Source organism: Aptenodytes forsteri, unplaced genomic scaffold (genome assembly GCF_000699145.1).
Source record: "Aptenodytes forsteri isolate BGI_AS27 unplaced genomic scaffold, ASM69914v1 Scaffold155, whole genome shotgun sequence".
Lineage (NCBI taxonomy): Eukaryota > Metazoa > Chordata > Aves > Sphenisciformes > Spheniscidae > Aptenodytes > Aptenodytes forsteri.
Window position 1 is genome coordinate 9,031,657 of NW_008794446.1, and position 12,686 is coordinate 9,044,342.

At 40.2% G+C, this 12,686-nt stretch overlaps 1 protein-coding gene across 1 annotated transcript in view; it reads left to right on the forward strand.

The window, feature by feature from the left end:
- MIPEP (mitochondrial intermediate peptidase) overlaps positions 1-12,686 on the forward strand; it is an 82,196-nt gene that overhangs the window by 49,327 nt on the left and 20,183 nt on the right. Inside the window, exon 16 of the mRNA XM_009290288.1 lies at positions 4,726-4,845. Coding sequence (XP_009288563.1) covers positions 4,726-4,845 — 120 coding nt within the window. The remainder of the gene's footprint in view (positions 1-4,725; positions 4,846-12,686) is intronic.

The window sequence follows — 12,686 nt, forward strand, 5'->3', positions numbered from 1 at the left end:
TGCTTTAGAACTGGGGAGAGAACACCCACTTCTGGTGGGCTTAAATTCCTGCAGGGTACCTAATGTTAACTGGTGCTGGCAATGATGCGGTGATTAAGCAGGCTGCTTGCCCTCAAATTACTCTTGTGTAACTAATGTTCAACCAGTCTCAACCCGTGCCAAATGACCACAATGCCACACTGAATAATATTATCCATTTCCTACTTGCCACTGTTGGCCCTCAGCTGCTCCTGGGGTCTCTGTAGGGTCTGTCCTGGAGTGACTCCAGACCCCATAGCTTTAGAACTGGGGAGAGAACACCCACTTCTGGTGGGCTTAAATTCCTGCAGGTACCTAATGATTAACTGGTGCTGGCAATGATGCGGTGATTAAGCAGGCTGCTTGCCCTCAGATTACTCTTGTGTAACTAATGTTCAACCAGTCTCAACCCGTGCCAAATGACCACAATGCCACACTGAATAATATTATCCATTTCCTACTTTCAGCACCATGTTTTTGGAGATTCCAAATGTAATACCCACAGAAGTATGCACTCATTTCAAAGAGACAGACTGGTAGAGCCATTCTGTTTATTAATTCAGAAAAAATGTCCCAGAGAAGTTGACTGCATGGCAAATATGGAGTTCATACGTTCCTTTGTAGAAGTGTGTATTGTTACTCATGCAGATATAATAATTCATTGAAGAAAAACATGTATTTCAATCTGCAGATGCCAAAGTATATAGGTACTACTAATGTATATACCTGAAAAAACTGTGAATGATGACTCTAATACCTTTCCTTCAGACTTTGCAAAGAGTATATTCTATATTGATGACTAGATGCTACATAAGCTATATTTTACCTTTAAAAGAGAGAAAAATGCTTACAAATTTTCCAGCAGTGGGGAAAATGCCTAAAGGTTCTTTTGTGATCTGTTCAGAAAATAAGTGTGTTGGCATGTGAAAATAAGAAATAATGTTGGTTTTTCATCATAACTATAATATCTCTGCATTTTCTTCCAGCTCATGTAATCAGTTACTCAAGAGGAAAGATAGGAGAATCCATGCATCTCCTCATAAGGCTTTTGCCATGCAGATTGAGTCCCAGAGTCTTTCAGTCAGTAGTAACTTCACTGGAAAATGCGTAACTGTTTACATATTAGTGCTGTTAAGCAGACAAGGAGCTAGAAAGAACTGGAATCAAGTGAAACTAATAAATACCAATGTCAGTGCAAAATAGAGAGACAGTATGAAAATAGATAACTATTTGATGGCCTTTTTATATTTTTAGGTCTTTTGGGAAATGTGTTTTACTGAAATTAGAAATCATCTAGCTACTGCTTGATATTAAGTGTTAGCATGCTCCTCAGCAGTATCACCTAAAATCCTGTGGTCCTGGGATGTGTCTCCCTTTCCCATTTGAAAGGCCTGTGTAAACCACAGAACTGTGGGTTGTAGATGGGAATGCTTATGGCTATAAAGTTCATCCAAGTTTATTTTCAGGGATGGATTTTTTTTTTTTTAAACTATGCTGTCCAGGCGGCCCGGCTCATAGCTTTCTTCCCATGCTTTACATGTGCCAGAATCGAGGGAAAACTTATAGCTGGCTTCAGTGACTCGTTTCCCTATCACCATGTTGTTCTGTAGGCAGTCCATTTCACTAGCCTTCAGCTGACATTCCCCCACTGCCTAGCTGTGAGTTGAGCTTTTGCTCCAGCTCCCTGACCACAAACTACTTGACTCCTGTCCTGGTTTTGGCTGGGATAGATTTAATTTCCTTCCTAGTAGCTGGTATAGTGCTGTGTTTTGGATTTAGGATGAGAACAATGTTGATAACACACTGATGTTTTAGTTGTTGCTAGGTAGTGCTTACACTAGTCAAGGACTTTTCAGCTTCTCACGCTCTACCAACTGAGAAGGCTGGAGGTGCACAAGAAGCTGGGAGGGGGCACAGCCAGGACAGCTGACCCAAACTGGTCAAAGGGATATTCCATACCATGTGACGTCATGCTCAGTACAGAAACTGGGGGAAAGCTGGCCGGGGGGGCCGCTAGCAATTGCATGTGCATCACTTGCTTGGTATATTCTACTATTATTATTAATATTAATGTTAATAATATTTTATTTCAATTATTAAACTGTTCTTATGTCAATCCATGAGTTTTCTCGCTTTTAGTCCTCTGATTCTCTCCCCCATCCCACTGGGGCCAGGGGGGAGGAGAGTGAGCAAGCGGCTGTGTGGTGCTTGGTTGCCGGCTGAGGTTAAACCACAACAACTCCAAATTTTACTTTAGAGAAGGTCCACTGCCGTGCAGTCCGCTCCATCTTGTGAGGAACACTGAAGAGCAACTGCAAACAGGTCCTAACAAAGCTGAGAGATAGAAAAAAGAGAATTAAGGCTGGGGTGAAGCAGGATGCTAAAGTCTGTTGTCAGATGCTGAAGTTCCTCATGTTTGGTTTGGGTTTTTTGGAGAGGAGAGGGAAGTCGGTGTAAAATGACTCCTGCAGAGTCACAAAGACCTAGGGTGACAGGAGAAAGTGAGTTTTCTAGGACTGTTACATCAGGTAATTTTCAGATCTATTCATGGTACTTACTGTTGGTCATATTCTCAGTCACCCTTGCTACCATAAATGCTGTAAGCTTTTGTTAAACTTTGTTAAAAAATGAACCAGGATTCCAGAGACCAGCTCCGAGGATGAAAAGTACAAGCAAAGGCATTGCGAAGTCTCTTTCTCTTCTAAGATAAGGGTAAAAAATGTTGCAGTTTTTATAATCTAGTATAGGTTTTTCTTTAGATTTTTAGTTTTTCAGATTATCAATATAATGATGGAAAATTTAAAATACCCCTGCAAAGTTTGGTTTTAAAAAATAAGTACTCATTATTATTTGCCATTTGGTGCAGTGTCTTCATGGAGTTATCCTCTGAACAGATACTTGCTGCCTACTCTGGGCAATGGGCGATGTTACGTGCTTGCATCTCTTGTTCGGTGTTGCTATCTGGGACACAAAACTTGCAATGTCATTAATGGCCAATTGGGCAAGTTTAGGTCTTACTGACCTCTTTTCTCCTCATTAGCCATGTAGGAAGCAAGCAGGAAATTCAGGAGTAGCTCCTGCAAGTCATGGCTTCTTCACTCCTCTCCTTATAACCCTCAGTTTTTCTTGAAAAAAGTCAATTTTCACATTTATCATTTGTCAACAAACACTGTCAAAGGATTTATCGAGTATGTTAGGAGACAGCTTATTCAAACAGAAGGAATATGGTCCTTTAGAAACAGTCACAATTTTGGTGAAAGTATGTGTTGTATGCAGCCCAAATAAAATAAATGCTGAATTGGGATAAATTATTAAAGAGTTCAGAATGGCTTTGTATCAAAATTTCATAATAAAGAATCTTTTCACAGGTTGGGGGTGGTGGTGTTATTCAGATTGCATAAAACATCCATTCTCCATGGATGAAGAATGCCTCCAAACAGACTTTTCTCCATAAAATTTCTGCATTTCATGGTTATAATTCCTAAAGCAGTGTGTTTATCTCATTGGGAATGGTATTGCAGTGTCCCTGGGAGTGTGACTGGGCCTCAATCTCTAGCCAAATTATTTGCTTCACCCCTTTCACAAAAGCTTTTTGAGGCTCCCTGCCATTAATTTTCCTATGAAATGTGCCTACCGCAGGATGGTCTGACCTGAACTCTTTGGCTTAAATATCTGAATCCACCAAACTTCTCAAAAATATCTTGTGTTGCACAGCAGCGGGTGTCCTCTTCTTCTGTCTTTCCTGCACTTCCACAGAATAGGAAATCTGCATATTAAAAAAAATAAATGCTGCAATTTTTTTCAGCGATGGCACACACTGAGCCTTGGCACTGTCTTCTATCCATGCCTATTTCATGTTTGCTGTTAAAATGCCAGATACTCTGCTTCGCTATCTTTGCTTGAAAAGTCTTTTTATTGGTGCTGCTTTCCTGATCTCCAAACACTTCAGTAATTTAGTCATGCACCAGTGTTCCGCTGTAGTTCACATGCTTCTGCACAAAAATTGCCTATGAACCAGCTCTTACCTCTGGCAAAGTACCCTCCTGGTGCAGTGTGATCTCAGGCTAAGCTTACACTGCAGCAATTTATTGCTCTGATTGTGAGAGCTAAAATAAAGGAAGCATCTGCCTTAGTACTACACTGTTCAAGTGCTCTAGCTGAAGCTCAGGGGCATCAGCAGCTCCGTGTGCAGCTTCTTATGTTCACTGCCTGGGCCGTAACTTGTCCCTGCAGGTGTGATGTGTTCTCATGGCTGCACGCACACATCTTGGACTAGCTTATTTTGCTGTGTCCACTCAAATAACTTTAAGTCTTTTTATTAAATCTATTTAAAAATATTCTTTTTGAAAAGGGGAATTGCTGGAGGGCTTTAGGGACAAGTCTTAATTTTATTTAAAAATGCAGGCAATTTAGTACTGCCAGTGTTCTCAGTGACCTAAACACGGATTTATGATAGGTCATGATGGTGGTGGTTGGTGTACTCCAGAAACCTGTTTCTCTCCTTGTATGTTATACTAAAAATAGGAGATTTACGAAACCATATATATTTAAACTCTTCCCTCTCCCTATTCTCTCTTTCCCATTCTTTTCTATTTGTCTTTTTTGGTTGTCAAATGCCAATGCCACGTGCCAAAGACAAACGTATTTTATCTCTTCAGGTATGTTATGCTGCCATGTGCCAAAGGCAAACGTATTTTATCTCTTCAGGTATTTTATGCTGCCTTGGACCAAATCTACCATGGGAAACATCCTCTAAAAAAGTCAACCACAGAAATTTTAAAGGAAACACAGGAGAAATTTTATGGATTGCCATATGTACCTAATACAGTGAGTAGAAACATACTGACTGAATAAGCTACACCTTTTCTTTGATAGCATATTAATACCCCTACCTCTCCCTGCCCCTTGCCCCACACACTCACATGCTTACTGTTGTATTGTTATGTTGAGTTTTCTTTCTTTCAGCCACTTTATACAGAGAGTAGGGTGTTGGAAATTTTCAGCTAAAAACTAAAATTTAATTAATGTACCCGTTTTTGTACAGGTTTAGTCTTGTCGTGCTGAACTTGATTACTTTTTCTTTTATTTTCTTATTAAGGAAGGCATTGGAAACAGTATATTGGAAAGAGGGTTTATTCTAGCTTTGCAAAGGACTGTTTGTAAAAGGCAACAAAGCACTGCGCTGCATGTTGGTGTTTGTATACTGTTAGTGTCAGCATGTGAGAGCAAGTCAGTGTGAAGTAGGACTTGGAAGTGAGTTTTTCTCACTGCACTGCTGTGACCTTTGGCACGTCACTTATTTATCCTTTCATGTGGTATCTGAAAGTGTTAAAGCCCAGAGTTCTACTGAGCTATGTAATTTTGATCTTCATCATGACTGATCATGCATTTGTTCTGTACTTCATATGACATCCAAAGGTGCAGTTTGCATAGATGATAGTAATGGGATTTCCTGGGCTGTCTGGAGCTGAATTCCCAGCCGGAGCATGGTCTGAATCACTGTTTGACACTTTGCTCAGAATACCCAGATCCTTTCTCTGTTTTCTGCTTCTCAGGAAATGTACTTTTCTCCTTAGCAAAAATGTGACTTTCGTTCTCTGAGAAGGGTATTAGGAGATCCATGCTTCAGCCCTTTCCTCATCAAAACTGTACTGCTTCTGCTGGCCTGGCAAAGCCAGAGAAGTGGAAGCAAGGTGTCTTCAGAGTATGATGTCTGGCTTCTTAGCATTTTTGTAAGTGTTGTTTTACACCATTCCTCCGCAGGTGTTAGTTATCCAGTGAACGGAACAGTTCCCTGCTTTGAAAGTTAGCCTGCGTTTTTTGTTCCATTTAAAGTACTTTTTATTTAGCTGTTTCCGTCAAAAGATTGTAACATCTTGTAATGAGCATAGCCTCAATATGAAGAGGGACAGCAAGTTTTGGCCAGCAAACTGTACTGTGAACTTTTGAATTGTCAGAAAGTCTATGTTCTTTACATTTATAGAATGTAGAATGTAAAACTCAGTGAAACATTAGAAGAACGTTAGCGCTCTGTAGAGTAATTAATGTCTGTAATTTGGCTTGCTGTCCTTTGCTGCTCTTTCTTCCGAACTTAAGATATGTTTTCAGTTTAATTTGTAGTCCAGATAAAAAAAAAAGTCTTGAAAGTAAAAGTTTGGTTTTGTTTTTTTTTTTTAAGTGACGAGATTATATGCCTTCCTTTCATTTAATTTCAGAGCTAGACGTTGAAATATAGTAACAGAGACCAGCTTTTATTTTCGTCTGTCATCTGGCTAGGTACATATATGGCTGGCAGAGAAAACAAAGTATTTTGATTATTTGAATTTTACCTGCTCTCTATAGGTTTAGATTCAATTATGAATTGCTAAGTCAGGCTTGTATATCTTAAGTTAGTGGTGTTGGGTAAAAGTAATTCTTCCTTAGTGAAGATCTTAACTGCATTAATGTGATTTTCTGTAGTAGCATTGTCTGTCAGGGCTGCACAAGCATCCATTATTATCTCCTACTGATAAACTTGGGCTTCAAGCTCATTGTGCAGATTTTCTGAAATAGAGCTACAGCATATATCTTCAGCAGATGAATTTCTGTCTTTCTGAGGCACAGCTCAGATAATAGGACAATTTGTATGCATCTTTTTGTTATAGTACTTTCAAAATGAGGCACATAAACTACACCTAATAAGTAAATGCTGCTGTACCTATGTGGTGATACCTATTTTAAGGTAAACCAAAGCATCATCCTCAGCAAATATGTCTTATGTGCCAACAGTAGGAGGGATAGTGGGAAGAAAATCCTGACGAAGTCTGTATTTGCCATTCAAATAGTTTTTACAGGCATTGGGGCAGTTGGCACTGCATGCGGTAGTATTTACATTGGCTGCATTGACACAGACGATCGCAGAAGTAGTGCCACATGCTAGGCAGAAAGGAAGAATGGAGCAGACTGTAGACAGACGGAAGCACACAGAAACAGCACTCCACAAGACTTTGTTTTCCTGAAGAATGCAAATCTCGATTTCTGGCTGGCCGTTGCTTATCTGTTCAAAAGTACATAGGGTTTGCTGCTGGCTCCTGGAAGATGAAATTCCACTGGGATTTCTTTGCTCTATTACCGAATCCAGAAGCTGACGACTGCCAGGCAGGGGGCAAGGAAATGTATCTGCCTGTTTTAGTAGTGTCTGGCAGTTTTGTTGCCAGAGGACATTTGTGTTACTGAGTTTGGAAAATGAATAGAAATTTTGCACAGGCTGGATTCTTGAGTCCTTGTGATGCCTTTAAAAAGCAATCAGTCTTCCTTTTGACTCTTCTAAGAAAGCAAGATAAACCAAATAATAATGACCACACATTTTCCTGCCATTTCTTCCTGAAAGTACTTGGTGTCAAAATCTGTGCACTGTGGGGAATTCAGTACTCTGCTTTTGCTCCAAACTTTGCTTCAAATCATAGCTTATTTCTCATCTCTTGTGAAGCCAGTTTCCATTTACTATGGCCTGCCTTGCAATTGATAACACTGTCTGCTTTTAGAGTATCTCCTCTGGTCTCTTCTACCTTTGTCTCCAGGATGCTTAGAGAGACTTTTTTAAAAGTATCAGGTGACCCTTTGATCAACCTGAGACATGATCAAAGTTTCTCCCCATGATCTGTTGCTTAGTCCCCTGCCTGTCCCCCAAGTTCAGACTTGAAAACTACTTTCCTTTGAAACAGTCATCAAAACTTAATGATATGCCATTGTTAGTCCTGCGCCAAGCATAATAATTCCTATCTCCTGCTGTGGGTTTCGGTTCAATATAGTTGCAAAGAATGAGACACAGGGTAAATAGGCTCTGCAGTGATAGTGGAGATTGCAGCCTCCTGCAGTTACAGGAAAGAGCTCCCAATAATGAAGTGGTTTTACAATAAACACCAGCTGCCCAAATCATCATACCTGAATTTTCTTTGTGAAATATTGAATTAGTTTGAATTATTGATTCTTATTTTCAAAAAATTATTATGGACTTACATATTAATTGTCTGTCCGTCATAGCAGCCTTTCTTCATGCTAATCTGGAAGTTTGGTGGGAGATGCTGGTTTGACTTGTGACTATGAGGAAAAATGGTTTTGAAGAGTGAGGCACAGTGAATCTGGGTTCTTTTTTAGGTCGCTGCCAAATAGTCCCTTTTGCATTTTTTAAAATTACATGGCCTTCTGGTAAGCTTTTCTTCCAGAAACAGAATTTCTTGTGTGGTACTTCAGTAAAAAGTGCAATGTTGGAATTAACCCACACACATCATTATAATTACATTTGATAGGAGGGAACATGTTGGTATGTAGGGAGCCTTTTGATATGTTTTGGAACACTAAATAATTTGCTATACACCTCTTTGTTCTAGCATGTTAAGTACATATTAGTTCAGAAGGACCACCTCTACTGGTGGCCTAAAATTTACATCAGGTTACAGGTTTAATTATGCTTATATACTTTTGTCCAGAGTGCAGGTTTCTTTGGCAGTATGAGAACTTCTTCATGGCCTATGGTTGCCAGTGACTGGAGAGACCAAAACACCTGTGAGACCAAATATGTTAGCCAGCCAAGTTTGCCAACAGAAAACAAGGCAGGTACTGTTATAGATACCCTAGAGGGAAAAAGTGTATGAAAAATGGTGTATCACCAATGTGGTTGTTAGTTTTTCTTCTTCCTGCAGCTGGGGGGACTCTGCCCAGACAGGGATCCTGACCTTGGAAGGCTCCATCTAGGTCCTTGTCTTAACTTGCTGGGATTGTGTCTGTCATGTTCCTGACAAAGGAAATCAATGGATGAGATGCAACCTAACATTTGGAGTGCTTGCTCAGGGAGGCTGTCAGGCACTACAGGAAGACATGGCTTGCCATGGGTGCTGAGAACACAAGGATTTCATTAACAGGGCACATATAAAGGCAGCTGAGAGGTTGGTCAGCTGAAGAGGAGTTGGTGTCACTAGACAGAGAGAAATAGCTTCTCTGCAGAGAGAAAATAGTTTCTGCATCACACATTGTCACCATGTGCCCAAGCCCCCTATTTATTTTGTTGAAGACCACCTGAGAGCAAAAGAGCAGCTGTATGCTTCTTTTTCCTTCTTAGGAGCCTTTTCTTAAGAGTTTGAAGGTGACCTGTCCTCATCTCATGCTTAGTTGTGTTAGCTAAGCCAGAGGCCAAAACTGGAGACAAGGTGGTTTCTGAAATTCTGTATCGCAGTCTTGTACTGATCATGATCGCTGTCAGTAGTGGTGCCGCAGTGAAGAGAAGAGTATCATTTTTAATAGGCTTATTCCTCAGCCTACTGAGGGGTGGCTGGCAGTTTGAGTGAAGTATCTTGTTACTGAATCTGCCATCTGTGGTGTTGTGGCATCTGTTGTCTTAGGATTTCTTGTTAGGTCTTTGGAGTGACTACTAATGTGTGGTTATAACTCCAGTCCTGTATAACATTTCATGTGAATATCAGTAACACCATATAAAAAGAATAAATAGTCAGACTGGGCAAGCAATGAGGCAGCTGTCTTAAAAGAAATAAGCGATAACCCTTAACCTCTGAAGGTAAAAGTGGTTTTGAATTCTGAAAACTTTACTCAAGTGGTTAACGTAAATCTTGAAATTATTGGTAAGGAAGGCTAAGTAGTGGCTGCCTATTAAATTTTAAACTGTGATTTCACTTCATATTTTTTTATCTAAAATCTTCCTGAATTTGTCTTAGATAATTATTAAGTTAAACTAATGTAACCTTGGAACCTAAGCAAAACTGAAAGCTAGGTTAAAGGAAGTGAAAAAGAACAGCTAAAAGGTAGAATTGATGCTATTGGCAAAGAGCTTTTAAATGACCAATACTGGGTTGAGGATGAGGGAACAAAATTTATGGTGCTAATCAATAAGATGCTGAAAAGAACTGAGTGGGTGAAAAAGCCTGTACATTTGAATATCTGAGAAAAGGAGGTTATTAGAAAAGTAGAAGCCATATAAAAGTGTGAAAAGTAGAAGATGGGATAAGCTCTAATAAGCCAAAAGTAGAAATTTTGAGCAGCTTAAAAACCAAAAAAGTCAATAATGATTAAAAACAATGCATCAGAAAGAGGAAGGCTGCCAGATACTTGCTGGAACTGGAAAATAGCTAAGTATGATGATTCAAAAGACATCATGTCGTTATCAGGGAAACTGAACTAAAGACACAACCTATCCTGATGCAAAAAAGATTTGGTAATAAGGGACCAAGCCCTTTGAAGACCTTATTAAGATCATAAAAAAGAAAGAAATCATGATACAACTAGAGATAATTACAAAAAGAATACAAGAATTCAGAACAAAAAAGGCTAGAAATGCTGACTTGAAAAATGCCAGTAGTGAAGATAATAAAGTTCCATAACTACTGAAGTAGTAAGAGGAGAGTGGGAGAGTAAAACAACAAATGTCAGAGAAAGCAGAAATATTCCATGCCTCTGCCTCAGTGTTTTTTAAAAAACAAGTGAATTTTGATTAGGTATGTAATGCATATAATTTTTGAGACAGATAGAAACACAACTGAGATTAAGGAATGAAAGAGAGAGAATGATTAGATTAGATGTAGTCAGGTTGTCAGAATATTTAAGTTTGTCAAAGCAGTTACTGACCTGGAGGAATTATCACTCTCAAACTCATGAAAAAGTGGTAGTGCTATTATGATAACTACTCTTATGAAGGGCGGAGAACTTGGGAACTGTAGACTAATCATTCAGACTTTGTCACTCAAGAAGTAGTAGAACCAATTATTAAGTAGCTCATAAGTACCTTGAGAACAATCAAGTGAGCAAAATAACCATGGTTTTGTTAAGAACCATCTGAGATGGAAAAATCCACTTTTCTTCTTAGGAAATTGATTGACCTTGGGAATAGGAAGCAAGTGGTTGATAGCATAACTCTAGACTTAGCAAGCTTTCTGACACTTGCAAATCATAATTCTACAAGCAAACTGTGGAGTTATAGCTGAGGCAACACGGAGAAAACATGCTGACAGAGCAGGTCAAAACTTAGTTTCAGACTGGGACATTTTAAGTGAAAGTCACCAGGGGTCTGTCCAGGAATTACTGCAGTTCTGTGTTTTTGTTAATGATTTGGATGAGAATTTACTTACAATATTTATAGAAGCTCCTTCAGTTGACAAAGATTGCAGAAATCATGAAAAGTAGAATTTAAATGATCCAGAGAATTTGGAACCGAAGTAGTTGGATCACTGTGTCGTAAGTCAAGCAAGCGGGGCAGAAGACCAGCTTGGCTGAACAGGGAACTACTCGTGGAGCTCAGGAGGAAAAAGAAACTGTATGATCTCTGGAAGCAAGGTCAGGCTTTGCAGGAAGAGTACAGAGTTGTGGTTCATTTATGCAGGAAGAAGACATGAAAGGCCAAAGCTCAATTAGAGTTGAAACTGGCCAGTGTTTTTTCAAATAACAAGAAAGGCTTTTTTAAGTACGTTAATAGCAAGAGGAGGTCTAAAGAAAACATTGGGCTGATACGTGTTGAAGATGGTTATCTGACTAATAGAGATGAAGAAAAAGCGGAGGCATTTAATGTGGTTTTTGCCTCAGTCTTCAATAATACCGATAGACCTTGGGCTGCCCGGTCCTCTGAGTTGGAAGACCACAAGTGTGGGAACAGCGACTTTCCCTTTGTGGACACTGAAATTGTAAGGGACCAGCTGTGTCAGCTGAATGTTCACAAGTCCATGGGGCCTGATGGGATTCGTCCCAGAGTACCGAAGGAGCTAGCGGATGTTATGGTGGGACCCCTCTTGATCATCTACCAAAGGTCTTGGGAGTCTGGGGAGGTCCCTGCTGACTGGAAGCTAGCCAATGTCCTTCCAATTTACAAAAAGGGCGTGAGGGAAGATCCAGGAAACTACAGACCTGTTAGTCTAACCTCCATTCCTGGAAAAATTATGGAGATTATACTGGGTACTATTGAAAGGCATTTAAAGAAGAATGCAGTCATCAGGCACAGTCAACACGGGTTCACAAAAGGAAAGTCCTGTTTAACTAATTTGACATCCTTCTGTGGTAAGGTCACCCGCCTAGTGGATGAAGGGAAGGCGGTGGGTGTAGTTTTTCTGGATTTTAGTAAGGCTTTTGATACTGTCCCTTTCAGCATCCTGCTGGACAAGTTGTCCAACAGTGGGATGAGGGGGTTCACAGTGCGCAGGGTGAAGAGCTGGCTGAGCTCAAAGGGTTGTAGTGAATTAAGTTACATCTGGCTGGCAACCGGTCACCAGCAGTGTTCTGCAGGGTTCAATTCTAGGGCCAGTCCTGTTCAGTACATTTATCAACAATCTGGCTGCAGGAGTTGAATGTACCATTAGCAAGTTTGCTGATGATACCAAACTGGGAGGTGCTGTTGACTCTCTTGAGGGACAGGAGACTTTGCAGGGGGATCTAGACAGATTGGAGCATTGAGCTATGATTAATGGGATGAAATTTAACAAGTCCAAATGCTGGATTCTGCACCTAGGACAGAGTAATTCCAGACACAAGTAAAAATTGGGAGAGGAGTGGCTGGAGAGCAGCCCTGCAGAAAGGGATCTGGGGGTGCTGGTCAGCAGCAGGCTCAACAGGAGTCAGCAGTGTGCCCTGGCAGCCAAGAGGGCAGTCGTGGTTTAACCACATCCTGGGGTGCATTAAATACAGCATAACCAGCC